This window comes from Physcomitrium patens, chromosome 7, assembly GCF_059467195.1.
Source record: "Physcomitrium patens ecotype Gransden chromosome 7, ASM5946719v1, whole genome shotgun sequence".
Lineage (NCBI taxonomy): Eukaryota > Viridiplantae > Streptophyta > Bryopsida > Funariales > Funariaceae > Physcomitrium > Physcomitrium patens.
In genome coordinates, this window is record NC_143416.1 from 7,443,512 (window position 1) to 7,463,412 (window position 19,901).

The 19,901-nt window shown below is 31.7% G+C and overlaps 1 protein-coding gene and 1 long non-coding RNA gene across 7 annotated transcripts; one reads left to right on the forward strand and one right to left on the reverse strand.

The window, feature by feature from the left end:
* Nucleotides 1–436: 436 nt before the first annotated feature.
* LOC112284461 (uncharacterized) lies at nucleotides 437–14,098 on the reverse strand. Of its 6 annotated transcripts, none has more exons than XM_073535116.2 (27): nucleotides 13,381–13,885; nucleotides 12,817–12,921; nucleotides 12,010–12,289; nucleotides 11,544–11,694; nucleotides 11,024–11,253; nucleotides 10,624–10,770; nucleotides 10,382–10,465; nucleotides 9,928–10,213; nucleotides 9,449–9,538; nucleotides 8,805–8,906; nucleotides 8,485–8,672; nucleotides 8,052–8,231; nucleotides 7,335–7,395; nucleotides 6,656–6,873; nucleotides 6,413–6,499; nucleotides 6,166–6,257; nucleotides 5,656–5,926; nucleotides 5,047–5,130; nucleotides 4,644–4,787; nucleotides 4,267–4,437; nucleotides 3,821–3,882; nucleotides 2,549–2,765; nucleotides 2,254–2,326; nucleotides 1,988–2,088; nucleotides 1,670–1,771; nucleotides 1,140–1,404; nucleotides 437–845 (listed from the first exon to the last, which is right to left on the reverse strand). In XM_073535116.2, exons 1-27 carry the CDS (start codon nucleotides 13,620–13,622, stop codon nucleotides 568–570), a joined length of 4,311 nt encoding a protein of 1,436 aa, XP_073391217.1. In that variant the 5' UTR covers nucleotides 13,623–13,885; the 3' UTR covers nucleotides 437–567. The 6 variants fall into 6 exon arrangements, 4 of the variants coding, with proteins under 4 accessions (XP_073391217.1, XP_024380038.1, XP_073391220.1 ...); XM_024524270.3 differs by having other exon boundaries at nucleotides 8,805–8,903; nucleotides 13,381–13,884; XM_073535119.1 differs by lacking the exons at nucleotides 12,817–12,921; nucleotides 13,381–13,885 and having other exon boundaries at nucleotides 11,544–11,686; nucleotides 12,010–12,162.
* LOC141045578 (uncharacterized) lies at nucleotides 8,139–10,771 on the forward strand. The gene is made up of 4 exons (XR_012217803.2): nucleotides 8,139–8,262; nucleotides 8,684–8,844; nucleotides 9,465–10,192; nucleotides 10,646–10,771. It is a non-coding gene; the product is annotated as an uncharacterized LOC141045578 (long non-coding RNA).
* Nucleotides 14,099–19,901: the final 5,803 nt, after the last annotated feature.

Here is a 19,901-nt window from a genome sequence, read left to right on the forward strand (position 1 = left end):
ATCTATTTTGTGCACCTAAATCTTACAATTCAATTGAATTTCTGTTTTGAATTCAGTTTTATTTCCTTGTGCAGAAATATAAATATAAAATATATATATATATATATATATATATATATACACACTTATTATCCTTACAATTTAATGAAATTATACTTTATATGCATCATGTTTTCTTATGCACGAAGTATATTTTAAGCAATAATGAAAACACTTAGTAACTTAATTTGTATGAATTAAAATATGAGATTTTGTACTGGATTTTTTTTTTTTAAAGATTTTAGTACTTCAAGAAATTTCAAAAAAATAATAATGTTGTAACCTTTTTGTTGTCATGAATGATTGATCTAACTACTCTTGATGTTTACACTTGAAAGAATTGATTCCTCAAAAAAAAAGTATAATTTTAATATATATATCAGCAAAGATAAAGATGTGTATGTGTGTGTCTTTCTTTTCTTCATTTTTATTTTTTATTTTTTACATGATGCTATATACAAGATTTCAATTACTTTAACTAAAAAAATGATTTCCAACCACAATGGCTTTCCTTAGCTGCCTAATGTTTCATATTTCATGGTTTAAGCGTACATGACCAAATCTTTGATTATTCTTTTCCCACCAATGGAAAGCAAAATATGCTAATGCACCCACAAAAGCAATAGCTATAATAATAATCAAAGCATGAGATTCAGAGTGACTTGTTGTTGCATTTGTATCATTAACTGGATTCTTAGTTGTATCCAAAAGTAACAATGTTTGAGGTAAGTCCTTTACACATATACTTCCATTTTTTACTCTTGCCCAACCAACCATACATTGTTCACATGCTAGTCCAGCATATCCTGTACACAAAAAAGATTAGCATTATCTCTCTCTCTCTCTCGAAATATATACATATATATATATATAACCTTCCTTTGACATCTTCATTTTGTCTTTGCCACTACTTTTACTACTCAAATCATGCATTCAAAAGTGCCATCCATGTCTCATTTTTTAAATCTAAAAAATTAGAGAACTAAATTTGCTACGAGTTATAAATCTTATACTTTAAATTTTCCACATGATATATATATATATATATATATATATATATATCAAGTATACTTGGTTTCAAAAATAAATAGAAGTATTACCCAAAAAACATTTACATTGACCACTTGCATCCAAGCAAATGCCTCTGCGAGAGCAAGCTTGTGATGGGTTGTTGTTGTGGGGTCCATGAGGTGGAATAGGGCATGCAAACGACACGTATGGGCAATCTTGGAAGCAACAAGTATTGCTACCGTGGTGGATGGCACTCTCGTAGTTCATATCACACCGTTCCCCTTTCTCGCACTCTCCATTCCCACAAATCCCAGTCTTTTTGATATTGGGAACATTTGTTATGTGCAAGGAGTTCTGATACAAGACCACTAAATTTGATATTTTTAGTTTCACAGTGATTGTTTTTAGTTCTATATCATGCAAATTTTAATTATTCTTTATTGACATTTTTAATATGTAAATTTGTATTTTAAACAATATCCAAATTTAAAAACTATGTAAATTTCTATATTATTTTTAGACATGAGACAAATCAAGAAAATTTTAACTTTATACAAATATTACAATATATTGAATTGAATGTAAGTTTTATATATATATTAAAAAAAAGTGTCATTACCATTACTTGGCTATCGTTTACACATGTTTCTGTAGAAAATTTATAGTTATGCAGCACTTTGTGGATTTCATTTTCTTTTGTTACCATTCTTGTGAGACGGTCCTGTTATCCATGACTTATTTTAAATCATCATTTTTAAAAAGGAAATTACAGTAAACATCTATTGAAAACATATTTATCCTGATTATATCTTCACAAAAATCTTGCATTGATTTTTTCTCAATGCATTTTTTTTTGTTTTTGTTTTTGTTTTTGTTTGTTTGTTTGTTTGTTTGTTTGTTTTTTTTTTTTTTTTTTTTGAAAAACCAGGATTATTACATTTGGTTTTGGTAGTAGAGCTACTTCCACTGTTCCATAAGTTTTATAAGTTCCATTATTCAAACATGCTTGAGCAAGGTCTTCAGTATTTGTACAATCACCTAGTGTTATACTTCACTTTTAGTATTGAAATTCATAAAAAATTAAACTTACAAATTTATGGTGTTCAATTCATAAATAATTATTAGGACCTCTAGAATCAAACAAAACTTTCAAAACTAGTATATAATTCAAAACAAGTGATAATTTTTTGTCCAATTTTGTACCTTCATAATGACTTGATAAGTCTATGGATGATAAGATTATAGCATCATCAGCTAATCCTAGTTGTGTTGCAACCTTTACATTTCAATACAATTACATGTCATCTATAAGTTAAGCTACTATGTACAAAATCAAAAATAATAATAAAATATTTTTAAATATTAAAACACACACACACACACATAAAGAAGTGTATATTATTTTGAAGCATTCTCTTTTTAGCATCCAAGTACATTGTAATATATAAAAAAACCTCCATAACATACTTTGATGGTATCTAATGTCCAATTAACTTACCTTAGATACAAATGAAAATATAAGCGGTTTCCACTTTTCATGAGATTGGTTTGAGATTGTAAGGTTTGAGTCAAAAGAGAGGGACATGGTGACATTTGTGGCACAAGTGATTCCATCTCCATCGCAAATATGACATTCATCCAACACCCCACTTTGGCAACATATTCCTTTCTCATCACGAATAGTGTTACAACATTTGTGTTGAGAGTCTACAAACCTGCCATTACCAGTTCCATTTCATTTAAGTGCACTACAATACAGTCATTATATTTATTTTTTAGTTTTTGAATCCCAATCCTTCCACTTAATACAAGTTTTCAAATCTTGATTACATGGTTATACATTTTAACTTAATATTTTAAATTATTATTCAATATTTTTCAAAAAAAAAATAATATAAGTTATAGAAGTAAAACGAATATGAAAAAAAAGTAACACCATATATAAATGATGTCTTATTTATATTTTTGTGTTTGAAGTTGAAGCAGATCACAGAATCTTGTGTGCTACATAAAAATATTTTAGCAGAAACGAATGCTTAGTACTACCATTTTGATAGATCTTTACATTTAATTTTTAATTTTTTTATAAAATGGAAAACTAAATTTATTGGCGTGTTATAAATTTGAACAAAAAGTGCTTGGTTTGTCTGGAAAAAATTACAATCTGGACTAGCTGATGGTTTAATGCTGTCAAAGCTTCCAAAACTTTATCAAAAAATATTCTTCTTATTTAAGATTCTAAAAAGAATAATAATAATAATAATAATAATAATATTCATGATAATGATAATAAAATTCTATGTATACTATTTTAAATCAAAATTATTATACATTAAAAATAAAAGATAAAAAATAAAACTGTGAAACAACAAAAACATATGATTGTATTTTTAAAAAAAGATTAAATATTAATGATAATGTTACTTGGTAGATATAATTGCAATGTTTCATTTTATTTGAAATGAAAAGATCATGTATATTTCAGCATGTTTCAAAAATATTGTGCAAATCAATAAGATTTGTTAATTAATGAAACAGAATTTAAAATATCAATGAATCATACACATGTAATTTGAAACCTCAATTTGAAAAATTTATTGATAATCCAAAAAATAAACTACACTCATTTAAGCACCACTGATTTCTTATCTTAAAAACTAATTGGTATTTTGGAACCACAAATTCATATATGTCTAAAAAATTGAAACTATGTTAATCAAACAAAAAATACTTTGAAGATGTTGTAAATAAATAAATGATAGATGATTACTTTGCTAAGCCATTACATTGTCCACAAGCATCAAGGATGCCTTCTTCACAACACAATCCATCCTAAATCAATTTCAGTGTACAAAAAAGTTTATGTTCAGATTATACTGCAACATATCTAAATACTAAAAATGTTACACATGTTCAAATTGATTCAATGTGATTAATGCTTTTCGAGTTTAACCCATAATTTACTAAATGCTCATATTTATGAAATCAATAAATAAAAATTTACCACAAAATGGTAAATACATTTTTTATTTACAATTTGTGGTAATTTTTTATTTATTGGATAAGTAAAATATTTATTTTGTGGTAAATATAGAAACAAAAGAACAGAATTGACTTTGTACAGGCATTTTCAATAAAAAAAAATATTATTTTTTGGCAATTAATTTTGTATGACCAACTGATACTTAAATTTATTTATTTATTTATTTCACATACTGAAGTTATTGCAGCAGATGGGGTTGCACAACACTTGTGGTTAACATCAACTGTGGAATAGGGACAACACTCCAATTTGCCCTCGTGGAATCCTAATGGACGTCCTAGACACTTCTTAAGTATCTCACATCGAGGACCTTCCCAACCTTCTTCACATAAACAATTGCCTCCCTACAAAATTTAGTTACATACATGAAAATTTGAAAAAATAGACAATATATTTATTTACACACAGCATAAGTAAAAAAAAGAAAAAAAGTTCCACTGTAATAAAATCTCACATTCAATTTTTTTCAAAATTTATAAATTTTCAACAATACAAAAAATAAAATATGTTGTATAAACATCTGTATAGAGCTGAGTTAGGATTAGTGTACTTGAAGACGACCGTATTTGGAGCAATAAGTGGTCAAACTATTATTGCACTCAACATTTGTGTGTGAACAAGGTGTGCTTGATATTGGCTTAATATTTGTGGCACAAAGTTGCAAAGGAGATTCATTCCCTAACTCATCTACACACTATACATCAACACATCAAAACAACAATGATAGTAATAGTAATAATATTATTTTTTAAAAAATCTCTAAAATAATAATTTTATAACAAAATCAATGACCTTTAAGAACATGTGTGCAACCATATGTAAATATATACACATATGCTCAAAAATAATATAACTAAGATTTCAATTCCTAATTATTTGTTAACAATGTAGCTTGAAATCTTTCCTCATTTGGAATTATTGATAAATTTTAGTTTCCATCAACTAATTTTCACCTGTACTTGGCGTGTTTGATTTGCATTACAAACACCTTCACAATCACTCCAAGGTCCCATTGACCATGTATATGTTTGACAAGGCTGTTGAAGAAGACATGAAGAATAAGTACATCTCTAAATATAGTAAAAACAAAGTGTATTTTACTTTGAAATCCTTGTAACAGTGACATTATAGTCTAGTTTTAATGTTGTCTATAAGTTATTTGTTTAGAGTATATGATTTTGTGAGCTTTTGAATTACAAGCACTACAGTTATAGCTCTTATCAAAATGATTTTTCTAAGTTGATTTAAGTATGTGTTTTTGAAAAAGACTAAAAAGAAGAAAAGAAAAACCCATCAATTGATGACATTAAACTACTGCTGTCAAAATATTATGCAATTGCATCATCAAAAACTAACAGCAATTCCTTTTCTTTTTTACTCTAAAAAAAAATGAAATCATATTTGAATTAAGTAAAAATATTCAAACCTGTTATGCATTTCACCACAAGTCCAAAAACCTAACTGTTCTCATATCTACATAAGTTAGAATTGAAAGTTAAACCATTATAACTAAATAGTCTATAGTATAATCATATATGTTTAATAAAAAAAATAATAATTACATGTGTATTGCAAACTTTTTCCATCATAGGAGGTGGCAATTGAGAGCAATCCGAGTCTTTTGCAATTTGGAATTGAGACCTACAAATGATCTCTCGGAAGCTTTTGCCTCCTCCGCACGGAACATTACAAAACTCCCAATCCATTGCATCCCAATATGTAGCATTGCATTGTCCCATGTGGCATGGTCTACTCTTCTCCACATCCTCCATTTCCAATCCACAATGTGACAAATGTGCCACATTTCCTAAATTATCCATGCACATCACCTGCCTGCCAAAATCATCCTTCTCTATTATTATTAGGGTTTAAGCTTACAATGAAATCCACTATGATAAGGCCTCCTATTTACAAAAAAGATATAAAAAACAAAAAATAAAAAAAGTGAAATGAAAACCCAAAACATAAAACATAAGAAAGAATGTGTTACTCTTATGTGTATCATTAACATTGATGCAATTCTCAACATCAAATTTAGTTTTAAAGTATGGAATGAAAAAGGCTAGAAGCACCTAGTTTGTTTGCCTTGCCCACACATCTCATCACATTCACTCCATGGACCTGTGTATTGGTTGTAGTGTCTGCACTCCACAAAATTGCACACCTACATTTATCCAGTTCACAAAATTACACACACACACACACACAAATACACACAATCTCTCTCTCCTGGATGGCTTTATGTTTAAACTGTGTCTTGATTAGTAGAATAAAGTACGAAATTTATAAGGTATGATTGTGGGGTTTTGGAGGGTTCACCTGGCTCTGCCTTGGAAGGGGCAAACCCACACACTTTGACCGATCTGCTTCCACATAGTTGCCAGAATAGCACTTGTGCACTGCTTCCTGAGAATAATAATAATAATAATAATAATAGTAGACAAAATGGGAAACAGTACAAACATGTTTGTAAGGTGCATACACTTCCTACGTATCATCTCACGTGTACATTTCCAAGTCCTTACTGGCAAAGAGAGCGAGAGGGGTTGGAGCGATATGTACCTGTGATCCGCCGCCACATGGACGGCTGCAAGGGCCCCAGGTCACCGCGCTCCAGAAAAAGGACGTTTGGGGAGGGGAAGGACGTGGCAGCGACTGATTGGTTACATGTTTGCGGAGGCTCCACGTGGCAAAGGACTGTTGGTCGCTTTCCACGGAGGAGATCCGCGTGGTGGTGCTGGCCAAAGGAAGGGCCGTTCTCTCATATGGCACAACTACACCTGGCAGTCAATTAAAACCAAAAATTGATTAATTACTTCATTAATTAATTAATTATCTCATTCATTCATTGATTAATTAGATTTTCTACTAAGGGATTCTTTGATGAAATCTGGTGCTACATAGAACAAGTGCAAATGTTTCTGAAGATTTGGAATTTGTATGGACTGGTTTGCTATGTCTGGTGGTGGTGGTGGTGCATAGATATTGGAGACAATCATGTATATTAATAGTTGTAGTCGTGTCATTTCATCTGCAACCTGGTTTGATGAATGCTTATTCTTTTAAGGAGAAAGAGAATAAGGAGACAAAGAAAAAATAGCAAGGTAGTAGAAGCCCCCCTCTCCCTTTTTATTGGTTTATTTGTATATTTACATAAAATGTCTATAAATGTATACAAAATATATTTTTAAATTTCCTATTACTAGTTAGCTTAATGTATTAAAAAGGTGAAGACATTTACTTCTGACGTCTTGCATTATGAAGTCAAAATTGCCACCTAGATCATTCCATCCATCCACAATCTTTACACATAAGAGATGCAACATCAAAAATGTCATTGTGGTTCCATGTCCTTCAATGTAAACATTTTGGAAGATTTGGTAATATAAATTAAAAAATAAGTATATATGTATATGGAAATGTTAAAATGACTCACCTAGTTACTAAATTGACCCACCCTATTGTGGGGAACAAGGGGAAATAAAGGGAGTTGAGATGAGAGCTGGGAATAGGGTGGGGAGGGGGGATTAGGATGAAGACAACTAGGAACAAAGGGGAATGGGGTAAAGAATGAGGGGAATGGTGATAGATGTGAGCTATGAATATAATGATGGTTTCTAGAGATGATTTTTTTTTTTTTTTTTTTTTTTCTAATGATATTTACAATAGAATGTATAAATTTAGTAAATAGGTGGGTCATTTTAACATTTCCCTATATGCACATATATTTATTTAGTGTAAATTCACACTCTCAGCTCCTATTATCCATGAACTAAGTTTTGTGGATAGATGAGAAGCTTGAGAAAATACAAGTCGTAAGTCTACCAAACTATTTTTCTACCATCTAATTTCTCCACTCATTCATACATACATATGTATATACATACAGGGACATATAGACAGATGTTCACACTTGTACTCATATGCACTCAAAACTAATTTTGGTAAGACAACTTACAAAAATATATGTTGAACCTGCTTTGAGTGGCAATGGAACCAAAATTGAAATGTCAGTCCATGCGTCATCGTTGCATCCAATTAATGAGTATTTGGACACTCCTTTTAGTGTTGTTCTCTCATATGCTGATAACAACGTGTCAAAGTCTGTGTTGGAGCCATTTAAAGACACCATCACACTCTGGCATTGCAGCCAACCATGTGTACAAATTGTTAGTACATCTCTTTTAACACATATATATATATATATATATATATATATATTACCTTCAGCCAAACACATGTGTTTACCTTGTTGCAATTCTTTGCATTTTAAAAATGTTAGTTATTATCCTTTCTCAATCAACCATTTCTTTTTTCTAATTAAAGAATTACATTTTTAGGACAATTAATTTTAGATCCACATTGGTCCAAACTTTTTAATAGAAGTTTACCATATTTGAAATTGCAGTGTATTGAAATACAACATCAGGTCCAATGTTATGACAAAAATCAATACTGCTGTTGTACACATTCTTGTATTTGAAAGAACTCTCATAATAAGTGAAAGGCAATTTGGGGATAATCTTTGGGTTGTCAAGTGTTTGTCCACAAGGATTGTCTACTGACCATTTGCAAATGGCTGCATTACAGAAAACATGGTATCAATGAAGGTTGTGAAATATAACTAATCCTTTACTGCTTTGAAATATAAAAAATTATGTGGTTTTTGGATGGTGGCAATCAAAATGGAATGGAATGGGAGGGAGGAGACCTGTATCAAGAGACATGATATATCCTTCAGGACAAATATTGTAGGTTGCATCTAGACTTGAAAATGCCCATCTGATCACAGATCCTCGGTCCAAATAATCTGCTATCAAATATATATATATATATATATATATCCAAAATTAAAATTGAAGTCCATGAAGAAAAAAGGTGTTTTTAATTCTTGCACAGTTATTGAAGAAATTCATTGTCTTCAAATTGCATCCAAAACATCATGTGATTAAATTGTAATGCATCTGTTCTCTTTTCAACAGATGATAGTTGTGGGTGTGTGTGTTTGTGTGCATATATATATATATATATATATTGGAAGATATCTCTGGGCTCATTTTTAGGAAAATTAAGAAAGATGGATGTCAAAGACTAAATTGGATCCTTGGTTTAAATTTATGTCTGGAGTATGTATTTCAGGACAAATATAGTCATTATATATTACACTAGTTGGTGTTACCCTTTTTTTTTTTTTTTTTTAAATATTATGATTAAAGTAATGTAAGCTAGTTACTCAAGTTGGGTGTGAAGGAAGAAATGAAAAAAAAAATACATAAATCACTTAGCAATTCCACCTGAAATAACTTATTTTAACATTGGTAAAGTAAATGTTGATGCAAGGCTCTACTAATAGACCTGTTCTATTGTTCAGACAGAGCTTGATGGTTTGTGCCATTGACCAGCTTGCATCATTTGGAAAACACAGACGAGGTGGTTGAAAATAACCTGTTCACAAATAATAACAACAACAACAACAACAACAACAACAACAGCAAAAAATTCATGTAAACATATTCTAATTGCCCATACAATGCTACCTGTTCAATATCAAATATGAAATTGGAGACACAGTCCATGTTGGTTGCATTGTTTAACCTATACAACTCATTTCAAGGTTGAAACAGTTTTCCAGACTCCAAACCTCACAACCTCTGTGCTGTTGCAAGAGCATTAATAACCCAAGTGTGGGTGCCTCTATTCACAAGAATTTTTAAATGTGGCTACTGTCACAATGATGCTTCTTCACATCCCAGCTCACAACAAATAAATAAACATATGTATATATATATATATATATATATAAATTGATTGGCAGTAGAAAGAGAGGGTGGTACCAATGGAGGCATCAACCAAGGTGGGGGTAAGGATGACAATGCTCTTGGGCTTCACCCTCAAACTGACAGTGCTCCCCTGGGTGGAGCCTTCTGTGGCATTGTAAAAGGCACGGGGGCTGATAACAAAGCTTGGCTGCATCAGGTTGACGACATTAAGAAGCTTTGTGGTGGTCGAGGGTTGCACTCCGCTCACTGCATTGGGTTCACATGCATCCAGCAACGCTTGCCTCACGTCCTTGGACCTCGCATCTGTGTATTGGCCAAGGTATAGTGCTGCTGCACCTGCCTGTCAGCACCTCACTCTCACCCCCCTTCCCTCCTTCAGAACAAGCTTTGTGGTGGCCTTGCAAAATGGGATGAAATGAAATCATAGATAGTCCCTTGTAATGTCAGCAGAATTAGGGTTTATTTATTTATTTACGTTGAAAAACCTATGATTAGGGTTAGGGTTTACCACATGAGGACATGCCATGGAGGTTCCAGAGAGGGTGTTGTAGCCTGTGTCACTTGTGTTCCATGCACTTGTGATGAGCTCACCCTGCATGGCACGGCACAACAACCCAGCACCTCACTATCAATGTCCACTGTTTTTCTTATGATCAGGAACACTCACACACAAACCCAGGTTTTGTTTTGTATTGTATTGTTCTGTCATTTTAACTGATTATTTGTTGCATTGAAGTGCTAGTTGCTCACGGGGGCAATGATAGAGATGCAGGGCCCATAGTTTGAGAACCAGCTCAGCACATTTTTATTGGTGCTTGATCCAACCGCCAGGGTGGACAGCACCCTTGCTGGGGAATACCTGCATGCGTCTTCATGAAAATTGCCTCCTGCCACCACCTAATAAACCCTTCTATACTCCCAGTTGGATGTTGCCTTTGGAGGGTGGTCATAACCCCCAACAACAATCCCCATGTGGACCGCACCCACTAAGAGGAAGAGCAACATATAGGAATAGCAACTTTTCTTTCTACACAGAATATACATACATACATACATACATACATTCACTATATTTGAACAGCCACTCACCTACCCACCTACTTTAGTTATGAATCTGTGTTGATTGATCATGTGTGAAGTTTTTGCTCACCACAAAAATGCCTTTGGTGTTCATGAGGTTTGTAATGGCTTGGTCAATGCTGATGGATGCCATGGCACCCAGCGACATGGAGATAATGGCTGGCATGATGGCATTGAGGTTGATCCAATCCAAGGAAGCCATGATCATTCCATAGCCTCCATTTCCTTCACAAGTGAGAGCACGGACAGGATGCACAAAGGCACTCTTTGCCACCCCACTTTGTAACCCAGCTGCTATGCCTAAACACACATGTACACTTTGCAAATATATAACTTCAAAATTGAATGCCATTCCACAATTAGCAAAATGAACCATGAATTAGCACATTTTAATTATATATATATAAAAAAAAAAACAATGAAGGAAAAACAATGATATATTATAAGAAAACAACAAAGACAGAGCATGTAGTTGTAATTGTATTATTACACCATGAAGAACATTCCACCTGGGTTTCTGTGTGTGTGAACATATCTATATATATATATATATATATACATATATCTGTGTATGTGTGTGTTTGTTTTACCAGCACAGTGTGTGCCATGTCCATTGCAGTCCTTGGTTCCATATCCATCTTTCACTGCATCGAATCCATCTAAGCACCTTGAGATGGGGATTTTGTTGGAGTCCAGTCTCCCATCTAAATATCCAAAATCTACATGAGTACACCTGATTCCCTGAGTTCACATTATTATTAGAATGACATACACACTTTACTAAAACAAACACTGCATCATAGTTTTTTATCTATCTTTTGTTAACTTGCAATTATTTACTCTTCTGTCATGTCTGACTACAATTATATGAATTTGTCTATTGAGAGAGAGAGAGAGAGAGAGAGAAAAAAAAAATTTATACTCTACATACTATGTACTAAAGTAAGATCTATATTATACCAAAAAAGAAGGGGTCTTAGATATTAACATTGTACTCTTATTTTGAAACATATTTTCATAAACAATAAAAATTATACATGGAAGCTTTTCACTTACAGTGTCAACAACATAAATATGAACACCACTGCCTCCACTTGTGACCGTGTATAGTTTATTTAGTAGGGGCTGGTTAGCCTGATGGTCAATGCGATCCAGGCCCCAATTTGTAGGATCAATTTGAGTCACATTTTTTTTTGTAATGGTAATGTCAAAGCCACTTACACGTACAACACCTTCGACTTCCACATGCTCTACATTATCTATTTCTTCATCTAGAAGTCGATACAAACTGTCTCCTCTTATGACTATCAGCATACCAATCCAATGTAATTTGTACCTGTATTGAGTTGAAACAGTTTACTTTTTACTACTTGATTTTGGTAAAATACAAGGTAATGTATTACAAAGTAATTTTCTTTATCTTAATTTTTTTTTAAAATAATCTATGTGCATCTAGTTGATTGAGTAAGTTTTCAATTTTGGTAAAATTTAGTTATTTTTATATATTTTAAATAGAATCTTTTGAAATTTTAGGTTTTTTTTTTTATTTATTTTACATTTTTTTTTTTTTTTTTTTTTTTTTTTTTTTGTGTTGTGTTGAAAACAAGCAGCAATTGTGCAGCTTACTTTCCATATTCATATGAACCTTAAATTTAGATTTCATTTGATATGCAAATGTGAAACTTGTGTTCATGTTAATTAATAAAATGTAAATTCTCAAGTTGTCACGGAGGGACTTCAATTGGAACAAACATGAAAATTAGAATATATTTGGAAACCATTCTACACAAGCTGAAGTTCTACCAGAATCTTGTAGATTAGGAGTGTAATATGAACAACACATGGAAATGAAGCAGCTCTCACTTGTTTGTGCAGTATCCTGGATATGCTGTATTGTTTGTTTCTGCTTTGGAGCAGATCTCATCCACTTTGGCAGGGTCTACCTCATCCTTCAGCTTCACAAGGTACCTATAAAATCAAAACCCCAACTCAAGAATATCTAAGTAATTTTTTTTTTAAAAAAAATCCATGAATAATTCAACACCACCATCACAACCACCACAAATAGCACACAATCATATTAATAACTACAAACAATATATATATATATATATATATATATATATATATATGCTACATTTGGCATATACTAGGGAGGTCCATATGGTCATCAATAGCTTGGAACATTGAACTGGTTTTGTACATGAATGCAATATTGCCAACAACACAGACTGTGCACTTTGTAACCATACCACCACCACCAGCAGAACCACCACAACAACAACAGCCCATGGCCCAAATAATTCCTGTTTTGCTTTGATAAAGAGTGATTGAGTTTAGTAAGTAAATAGGTGATTTTGGAAGAGTGGGGATGATGGGAGAGAGAGAGAGAGAGAGAGAGAGGGCAATGCAATGCAATGCAATCACCGGGTGGGGGCAGAGTCGAGCTGCATGTGGGCAAGATTATGAGCATTCTGGCCACAATTGTAGAGCCTGATGCTGCCTTTGCCCGTGTGGCATGCAGAGTACAGAGTGTCCCTGTGGGCACCCACACCCACTGCCAGCACCACCACCATTGCCACTGGGATCACCACCACCACCATCATCATCATCCTAACCCTAATCCTCCCCATCCTCCTCCTCCACATCGTCACCACCTCCATTGCCATCCTCCTTGGCTACTACTTCTTTTACTACTTCTTCTCCTTCTCGTGTTGTTATTGTTGTTGCTGCTTCATACCTTGGTTGGAGTGAGTGTGTGGATGAGGGTGTGAGCAGCCCAGAGTTGCCTTCTATTCCTCATTCAGACACCCACATTCTCTGGATTACATATATACACACACACACACACACAGAGGGGGGTGAGGGATTCATTCGGGTGCTCCATTTTCCTTTGCCTGTATGAGCCATGTGGTGGGTCTGCTTCTTTCTTTCTTATATATATATATATATATATATATATATATATCTGTCATGATACAATAAAAACATGTGGATGTCTCTTTTGTGACAGTTGGTAAAATGATTTAAAGGATTTTGGCAATAATCTAAGCACATATAGGTCTAAGTCTCATAGGTGTCACAAAAATTATTACATCCCTAAATTGTTATATTATTGTACAGTAAGGGGATCTTAATACACAAGATAAGAGGCCAATGTTTTTAAATTATTTAAACTGTTGTTATTGAGAAATCTTTCAAAGTAGGCTTTTCTCCATTGCTTTTCTAAATATTTTTTACCTCTTTAAAGCAAGGGCCTTAATGAACTTAGAGGTAAAAATTTAAAACTCATAAAAAAAGACAATAATCTATTTACAAATAGTAGTAATAATAAGAAGAAGACATGGATAAACAATTGAAAGTTATAGTATAAAGCTAATAAGCCAATGAAAAAAAATAATAAAATATTGGCACAATTGTTAATGGTCTATACTTATTACATGTCATAAATAAATAATTTTTTATATTAAAATTTATTGTTTTTTTAGAGTTTGTTGATATAGATCCTTGATAAGGTTATTATAGTGAAATACCAATTTTGATCTTTACCACACTACCTAAATTGAACTTGGTTTTTATCCATATATATATATATATATATATATATATATAATCCATGTAAATATTTTTTAAAAAAAACATCTACATTATTCATGTAGTTATTTTCATTATATTTAAGTTCTACTATACAAATGCAACATCTATTTTTGTGACTGTGACCATGAACTTTTACCAAAATCTTACTGTTTGAATTATCCATACTTTATTCTTATATAAGTTGGAAAATAACATCTTCTGAAAGAAATTGTTAATATATTAGTTTTACATCAATACCACAGAACTTTTTTCAGCGTTATGCAATACAATATTCAATTATAATTCTGTCTACTTGAACAGTCAGAATAGTCACGTCCCACCGTGATTGTGCCAGACTGCATTTACAAGTCAATGTAAATTTCAACCAATACAAAAGGAGGTTCATAGAAATTCCGAATTTGGGTTTCATTTGAGTTTCAAAATCAAACATTACATTAAAAATATGCAAAGTTTCAGGAAACGAACATTAATATCTAAATGGAATAATAAAAAATTCAAAGACCACTCTGTCAGAGTACCTTCAAATTAAGCTTCAAGGTCTCTTTAACCCATTTAATTCTCTTGGCATTCTCCTACATTTCTAGTTCAACAGTGGGTGAATGTTTTTCCCATTATGCTTAAGATGTCAGGCTGTACATAATATGCATACAACAATGGCAGGGGTCCTCCAAACCAAGTATTCTAAGTACATTTTGTTTAAGTGTTGGCAAAGTAGAATAAACAACATCAAAATACCTTAAACCATGTCATGTCCCTCAACCAACTTGTACACCTCATTAAAAGCCGCCCTTACACGAACCCAAAAACAACCATTCTTCACATAGAAAGATTCTAAGTTCATTCCAAGCCCACCAATGATTAGCAAACTTTACAACAATGAAGTTGGTGGTTTAGTGTGATAAAGGTGGTGGTTTAAAGTGTTTTCTTGGACAGTTTTGGCCAAGTTTATGTATTGATTCACATGCTCAAAGTGTAAAGCCCTTTGAAATTTTATATCAATTAAATCACTATGATTTTTGTAGTGTTTTTCTTTTGGAGCACATCATAACTTTCTTTCTCTACCACTTTTTTTTTTTTTTTTTTTTTTTTTTTTTCAAAAGCACTGATTTGGTTTAGAGCCCAACAAAAGAATAGTTAATTACATATTACATGCAAGAAATAAGACAAAAAAGAAAAAAGAAAAAAGAAAATGTATCTACAACCCAGGGAAGGTGGGAAGTTGCAAAAAAAGGGTTATGAAATGTCTACTCAAAGAAGCTCGCCAAGTAGAGAGGAGGAAGGAGGAGGAGGAGAGAAATGTGTATTACAAAAGAAATCAAAACAAGGTTGAACTGATCGCAATATCATTTCATCATTTTATCTCAAGTATCTTTTTTGCTATCTTAACCAAAGGAATGCCATTCTAATGAGACATATCAAAATTAGGATTTCTTATATATAAATCAACACTTCTTTTTCTTAGTAGATGATACTACTTACTCTTTATAATGCTGTGGAAGTAATCTCCACTGCTGTGACCAAGTTGCAAGTACTCAACACCTTCCTAAATCAATGAAAAGGTTTACATTGCTTCAAACTTGGTCATCTGTGGTTCTTGGTGTGTGGCTATCACAAGTATGTTGGCTTTCATTCAAGCTCAAGGCACCTTTATAATGAGCATCTTGGCTAGGCTGCTTGAGGTCATGGCCAAAGCCATGGTTTGTTTGGTGACGGCTTTGTTTGTTGGTCTTATTGGTGGCATTGCATCTATTATTGCACAATATAACTGCAATAATGACACCAATGATGAGGATATTTTGAAAGTCTTGTTTCACAATTAGTATAGGCTGCAATTGTTTCCATTGTGCATTTCTATTTGTTGATTTAGGATGCAGTTGGAATCAACTTGATGGAATGGTCAATCAATCAAGGATATTGAGAACGGCCATTGAGCTATAGTATGTACCTACCATGAGGAGATTAATTCCAAGGACGCCATTGAGAAGTGCTCCAATTTGCAAACAAAATTTTACGTGAAATGGATTCATTATAATGGCCAATTTCTACAACTACAAAGATTTTGTGGTGAGCCGGCCTCTAATTTTTATAAATACAAGCAAGTCAAATGTGACTTCTTTGTAATTGGATGAGAGAAGGACAAGTATTAGCAATGCCTTACTGACTTTTCTTTTGAGAGTATTCTACACTCAAAACAGTTCCAGAGAGTTTGTCAAATTTAATAAGGATGGATTATTTTAGATAGCTCTATAGATAAATTTCATCCATCTTTGATTTATTAAAAATAAAACTTGGCCAGGTTCCTAGAATAAGATAAGTTAGGTATTTTAGGAAAAGCCCTAGTTTAAAGTGGCCTTGTACAATGCATTGTACATTGCATTGTACTTGGTATCAAGATGTCTTTGCGTGCATACTTCTAATCAAAGCACTTTTTTAAAGCCAATATCCACACAAGATTCATATTAATAAATACATTGCTTACCAAGCCTCATTTAGAAACCCTGCATAGATGCAACCAAAAATAAACAGTCCTGATTCCCCTCTCAACACCAATTTTTTAGATGATGAGTGATTTTCAAAACTTTCACTCATCATCTAATTTTTTGGTTTTATCTTTTTCTAACTCATTGTCTAATTTTAAATCTCCTTTGGAAAAACATCTAATTTAATTTAAAAGAAAATAAAATTCTCATTAAAATACAACGTTAAAATTTTAATACTGTATAAAATTATTTATTTATTTATTTTTGGATGAGCAGCTAATTTTTCAAAAATATGAAGACGTATCAAAAATATCAAAAATATCAATATCAATATCAAAAATATCAAAAATATCAATATCAAAAATATATAACTTATTAATATTATAACATAGAGTTGTGTGTGTGGTGGTCAAGCTCTTCAAGGATAAAAACATATTACTGTGCATTGTCTTTCCAATCTATCTTAATAAATAAACAAAAGGATAAACAGTTTAGTTCACAAATAATTGACACGAAAACACCAATTAGTGTGTATTAAAATAGAACTTTGTAAAACAACTGAAAGACTTTAAACTTTAAATAAACATCATATGCAAGACAACAATGAGTTTTGTAGACATAGATTTTTGGATTTTCACATTCTTATAGGTTTTGGTGCTAAAAGGATTAATAAAAATAACTTTAAATGTTTTACATTTTCTAAAAATGAAGAAGAATTATTTTAGAAAATATGCATCTTTATATTAGATTTCTTTTCTCAATTATTTCATTTGAAATATATAAAATATCTCTTTTTTAATGATATATATTTTTAAATTACTATTATCTATCTGATTTTTCAAGTTAATTGCATGCAATAATTCTTCAGTTCAAAGTTGTTTGTTTGTTTGTTTTTTTTGTTATGTTTTTTTCTTTTTCTTTTTAAATGAAATTCCACTTTCAAAAATTCAAAAATTTACAAGTAGTTTGCTTTCCACACAAATATTTGCACACATCAAACAATAACAATAATTGTGAGACCATTGTTGTTTTTACCTATGCCATAGGCACATGCCCAATAGGCATCCTAGTATAACACAACACACTTATTTGTGTGTGAATGAGTTTGTGTTTTGGTTGAGATTTCAAGAGATGAAAAAAGTTGGTGCATTGTCTCTTTGATCCATTTCCAAAAAACATGCAGTAAAAAGTTTCATTAGAACTTTTAAGGGCAAACAATGTGCTTAACAATTTAATTCACAAAAAATTGGAGCAAAACTATTAATTGTTGATAATTGAAATAGAACTTTTGTGGTTTGACAAAGAAAGATACAACAATTGGGTGCTATTGTTGGGAGCCATTATCTAAATATGAACTTTATTGTTATATTGTATTATTTTATATTTATTAAATAAATAAAATAAAGAATCATTATAAAAACAACCTCACAAAAAAATAAAAAATAATAAAGACTCTAGCAATAGCTGAGATGTAGTAGATTGTTTGGCAACAAGTAAAACAGTGTATTCTTCTTTGGTTAGTAAAAATTATTGAAGACATAAAAATGCAACTTTACTTAGAATTTTCTTTAAACATGAGACACAAGCTGTAGAAACAATCTAGTTCATATATATATATATATATATATATACATAGTGTTTTGGTTATCTATTAAGTGTTCACGGTTTCTTATAATCTCAATTATAATTATACATAAAAGAAAATTTTATAATTTTATGTTTTTAGTTATTTGGAATCTTAAATTATTTAAAACTATTCTAGCAAAGACAAGTAATATCTCTACTAGTACAAATGATATTCCTCATTATATAGAATACTGAAAGATGTAAATAAAATGAAAATAATAATTTTAGTAATTATTTATAAAATTGTAACACATGAAATATACATATATTTCCAAAAAAATAATTATGTATAGACTTTTTCAATTAGACCACAAATAATATTACTTCTATTTCTGAGTTTAAATTGTATTTTGACGTTATACATGACGTTATCTTATACTTGTAATCACAAGTAACAAAACTGTTATACCAACTCAAAGAATTATTCCCTAAAATAGTTCGATAACAGTGTATAAATAGTATCTTACTTTACAAACAATTTATGCTTAGGAAAATTAACCAAATCAACAAATAACAACAATAATAATAATAATAATAATAATAATAAAATCCTATTGTGAAATATCATATTGAACAAAATATTTGATGTGTAAAACATAAGCACTTTAGGTATGGATTTTGTTTTTATAATTATTGGTTATAATTATTGTAATTGCTAACAAAATCAAATCAACTGTAGATATAAATTGACAGTCATAATAATAACAATAATAACTGGATTGTAAGAAAATGCCTTCACTGTTAGACAATCCTACAAACATTCGGTCAGAATCATTTTGATACCCCACAAAAGAAGAGAAATAGTCCCAAAATAACCTTCTGGAAATTCAATAAGTCTCCTCTTTTGTACAGCACAATATTATCAATGTTCCCAAATGCTGAGATTAGCCCCAAATGACCACTCAAAATGCCTGGAGGGCGCCTCTGAATCTGCTGTAAGTATGTATTCCTCAATAGACGTGAGTGTCTCACATGCTTTGCACGGGACATCCAAAGAGATACCAAAGCCACATATAAATTTCAAAACGATAGGGATCGACTTCTATCCAATTTCTCAGGTGTGTCACTCTGTCCATGATCTGCAATAAAATACAAGTACTCCCTGCATACTTACTTCAAATGCGAAGTAACTTGATAGTGATCTAAAATATTGAGTCCTTCGTCCAATCGGGTAAATTTAGAATAAATCTACGTATACATGTTCCACAGATCACCATCAAAAACTTGAACGTGCACATTTTGACC

Coding starts and splice junctions, on each gene's coding strand:
- LOC112284461 (XM_073535116.2), bottom strand. CDS start 13,622: ATGGCAATGGAGGTGGTGACGATGTGGAGGAGGAGGATGGGGAGGATT. Junction 10,466..10,623: donor GCATCTCTATCATTGCCCCC/GTGAGCAACTAG, acceptor CGTGCCATGCAG/GGTGAGCTCATCACAAGTGC. Junction 9,539..9,927: donor CTTGGTTGATGCCTCCATTG/GTACCACCCTCT, acceptor ATTTGTGAACAG/GTTATTTTCAACCACCTCGT.